Source organism: Vigna unguiculata, chromosome 8 (assembly GCF_004118075.2).
Source record: "Vigna unguiculata cultivar IT97K-499-35 chromosome 8, ASM411807v1, whole genome shotgun sequence".
NCBI lineage: Eukaryota > Viridiplantae > Streptophyta > Magnoliopsida > Fabales > Fabaceae > Vigna > Vigna unguiculata.
The window spans coordinates 36,646,021-36,649,681 of NC_040286.1; the positions used below are offsets into that span (position 1 = coordinate 36,646,021).

General features: G+C 40.2%; 1 protein-coding gene across 1 annotated transcript; it reads left to right on the forward strand.

Annotated features, from left to right (window-relative positions):
- Positions 1-351: 351 nt before the first annotated feature.
- LOC114195387 (ethylene-responsive transcription factor 3-like) lies at positions 352-1,597 on the forward strand. The gene has a single exon (XM_028085839.1). The coding sequence runs from the start codon at positions 670-672 to the stop codon at positions 1,330-1,332; it is 663 nt and encodes a 220-aa protein (XP_027941640.1). The 5' UTR covers positions 352-669; the 3' UTR covers positions 1,333-1,597.
- The last annotated feature ends 2,064 nt before the right edge of the window (positions 1,598-3,661 follow it).

Sequence of the window (3,661 nt, forward strand, 5' to 3'; positions counted from 1 at the left end):
CATTTACCCCGTGTGCCCACTGAAAAAAAAAAAGAAAAAGAAAATACGATATATGATGAAAGGGACCTCACCAAATAAAAAGTACACCAACCAAGGCAAGGCAAATTTTACCTCCAAGAAACCCCAAGGGGTACTCTCGTCTTTCCACAAGATCCCTTAACTCACTCTTCGTAATTTGAAAAAAAAAAAAGATAAAGGAGGGGATAAAGAAAGCAAGACAAGAGGTCAGTTCGAGAAGAAAATAATAATAATAATGATAATTATAAAAATAATAAAAAGGTAATACCGAAAGAGAGAAGAAAAACGCGAAGAGAAACACGCTTAATATGAGTATTAATATTAATATTATATTTTGTGTGTGTAAGTGTGTAGTTGAAGGAGAAGAAGAAGAAGAGAAGGTGGTACCGCCTTCCATTCTCTCTCTTCTTTCTCTCTCCTATTCTGGTCCTCATCATCATCTTATACCTCTTCTTCCTCCTCCATAACACTCATTCACCACTTGTGAAAAACCCATTAACATCACACACACACACACACAAGAAAAAAACACACCTTTACATGTTTCTCTGAGACCCAGTCCAAGATCGAACCTTGTCGTGTAGGACGACCTTGGGTGTCTGTGGGTGTCTGTCTTTTTTTTTTTTTTTTTTTATTAATTTCTCCGAAGAGATGCGGAAGGGAAGAGGAGGGGCCGCGTCGGTGGTCACGGCTGCGGCTGCGGCGGCCAACGGATCTCTTTTAAAGGAGCCACGTTACCGGGGCGTGAGAAAGAGACCGTGGGGGAGATTCGCGGCGGAGATCAGAGACCCGTTGAAGAAAGCCAGGGTTTGGTTGGGAACCTTCGATTCTGCCGAGGAAGCTGCGCGAGCCTACGACGCCGCCGCACGGACTCTCCGAGGTCCCAAGGCCAAAACAAATTTCCCTCTCTCACACCCTTTCTGCTATCCGCACCCCACCACAAGTCCTCTCTTCTACGCGGGTTTCAACGACACCAACCACACCAGCAACGTTAACAACCCTCAGAGACCCACCTCAAGTGGCATGAGCAGCACCGTCGAGTCCTTCAGTGGGCCACGCCCTCCCATCGCCGCCGCCGCCGGCACTTCCGCGACGCCGTTTTTGACCACCACGCGGAGATACCCGCGCACTCCCCCTCTGGTCCCCGAAGACTGCCATAGCGACTGCGACTCTTCCTCCTCCGTCGTCGACGACGGCGACGACAACATCGTCTCCTCGTCGTTCCGCCCTCCCCTGCCCTTTGATCTCAACGCGCCGCCGTTCGACGATGCTGCTACCGATGACGATCTCCGCTGCACTGCGCTCTGCCTCTGATGGTTTTCAATTTCTGATTTTTTTTCACCCTTATTTTTTGTTATTGTTGCGCGGAACAAAGTATAATGATGATCAGATGTAAGATTGTGGTAATATGATCTTAGTTCTGTGAGAGGGAGATTCCGTGATCGGGTGTATTTTCTCTTTCTAAAATTTTATTTAGGAGAAAATATTGAATGAGAAAAAAAAAAGTAATTATGAATTATGATTATGATATCTTTGTTGTTCAAAGTTTAATGCCGGTTTGTATGCATTGTTCCCAGAATCACTTTGTCTCTGTCTCAACGGTGTGTATTGTAGTTCTAAAGAGATTCAGTGTTTTTCAGCGTTGGTCTAACCTAGATTTAGTTGGTTCTAGATTTGTCTCTGTTTTGGTGGATTTGCAATGTTAGAAATCATGAAAAGCACCCATTGAATTAAAATTTGTATGGTGGCCTTTGGAGTAGCGTAGGGCTATGTTATGGTTCTTTATTTTGATTTTGTTCTTCTTTATGACCAAGGGGTGAGAAAGAGCGGTTTGGAAGAAAGTTCGTTGGGAGAGTGTGATAATTTGTTGTTTTAGCTTTTCTTGTTTTGGGAGCAATTGCAAAAGGAAAAAGAAGTATGATTTTGCCTCCGATGACACTCAAGGTGTTTGGATCTAGGTGTGAATGATTAGATTAGGAGGGAGAAAAATGGTTTCTTTTTCGCTTTCTTCTGTGCCACTGGCCCTTCTTGCAAACACTGACTTGTTGTAATGTCGTATTTTCGGTTGTGTAAGAAAAGAATCAATGCGTCCATTAACGATTTTGTTTTCGTCAAGCCACCAGCATATGGCTAAATTTCAGCATGTAGTTACGGGTAGGATAAGAAAAAAAAAAAGCATCAATTTTTATATTTTTTTTATACAATTTTTTCTGGTGGAATAGGGTGTTAGAAGTTTGAACGGAAAAGGGTGGCGTTAGGTCACATTGTCCTGTGATGGAACCTTACTATTGGGTGATGTTGGAATGGTGGTGATCCAAAGGGGGGTGTTGGAAGGTGTTTAGGAAGAAAGAAAATGGGGTATTGTTGCAGAGTCCTACCCCACACACTGAAATGAACGTGACACATCTAGAAGCCACGGAAATAGTAGGTTATTTTGTTTTTGTTTTTGTTTTCATTACATAGGGATACGCTTGTATCATAAGATGCAATGTTAGAGGAAAATAAAGGCTTATGAAAAGTCAACGCATCAACCAATGCCAGCTTAAACACGCACTCACCGTGTGAGGTCACCCTTCCTAGCTGCCCTTCACCTTACCCTCATCATTTCATACATCACCACCACCTTTCATTTGCAAATAAAGAAAATTATTACTGTAATTTATAAGATTAAATTAAATTTAAAATTTATTTCTTATTATATGATTAATAACAAGATAATAGTCTCTGAAAATAATGGATTTGGTGTTGGGAGTGATGTTAAGGGTAGGTATCTGAAATTGTTAATAGAAAGTGTTTTAGGGGTGGACCACGTCTTGGTTGGGTGCATTTTGTGAAGGTTGAACAACTATGTGACTGGTTTGTTTCCTCCACTATTGTCTTACCTTCAAATTTGGGGAGAGGGAAAGTGGGGAATTAAGTGTGTAGAAGAAAGAAGAAGGAATTGTGGTCCACAACCACACACACATTATATGCTCTTGCTTAAAAAAAAAAACAAAAACTAAGTGGGCCGATATATTTCTCCCACTAACCATTTTCAGGCCCATCACATTCTCCAACACTCAATATTAATTCCACCTCACAAAATAAAATTGTGTGCAAAACACTTTATGAATGTGAACAAGGTTCATGCGACAGACAAAAAAAAAAAACCTTGTTCTATGTTTTTACTCTTATTCCCGTGTTGTGTTTACATGTTTCATGTCGGAACTTATAAAACTCATAATAATGTTCTTTAGTCAGCTAGTTCATGCATGCGTGGCTTGTTTGGGCAAGAAAGGTTGTGTGATGGTTTATAATGTGATAGAGTTTTTCAAGAAAGCTTATTCTATTTGAACATATGTTCCATGCATAGTCGTGTTTGTGTGGCAATTCATAGTTTTTCTTATTTCAAAAAGTTCTTCTTATCATTATCATTATTCATTACATTGTTGAAATTATTTAACAAAAACAGGTGTTGTTTTTTCATTTCAATGAACAAATGCTCTACCATCTTTTCAATGATTGAGAATAAATAAACATTTTTTTTAAATAAAGAAAGAGCCGGTAACAATTTCTCCCCGTTAAAATAAGACTCTAAATCTCGTTCTGTTTGACCACACACGGTGTATAAACGATATGGTGATGACTTTTTAATAAATCAAGA

Coding starts and splice junctions, on each gene's coding strand:
- LOC114195387 (XM_028085839.1), top strand. CDS start 670: ATGCGGAAGGGAAGAGGAGGGGCCGCGTCGGTGGTCACGGCTGCGGCT.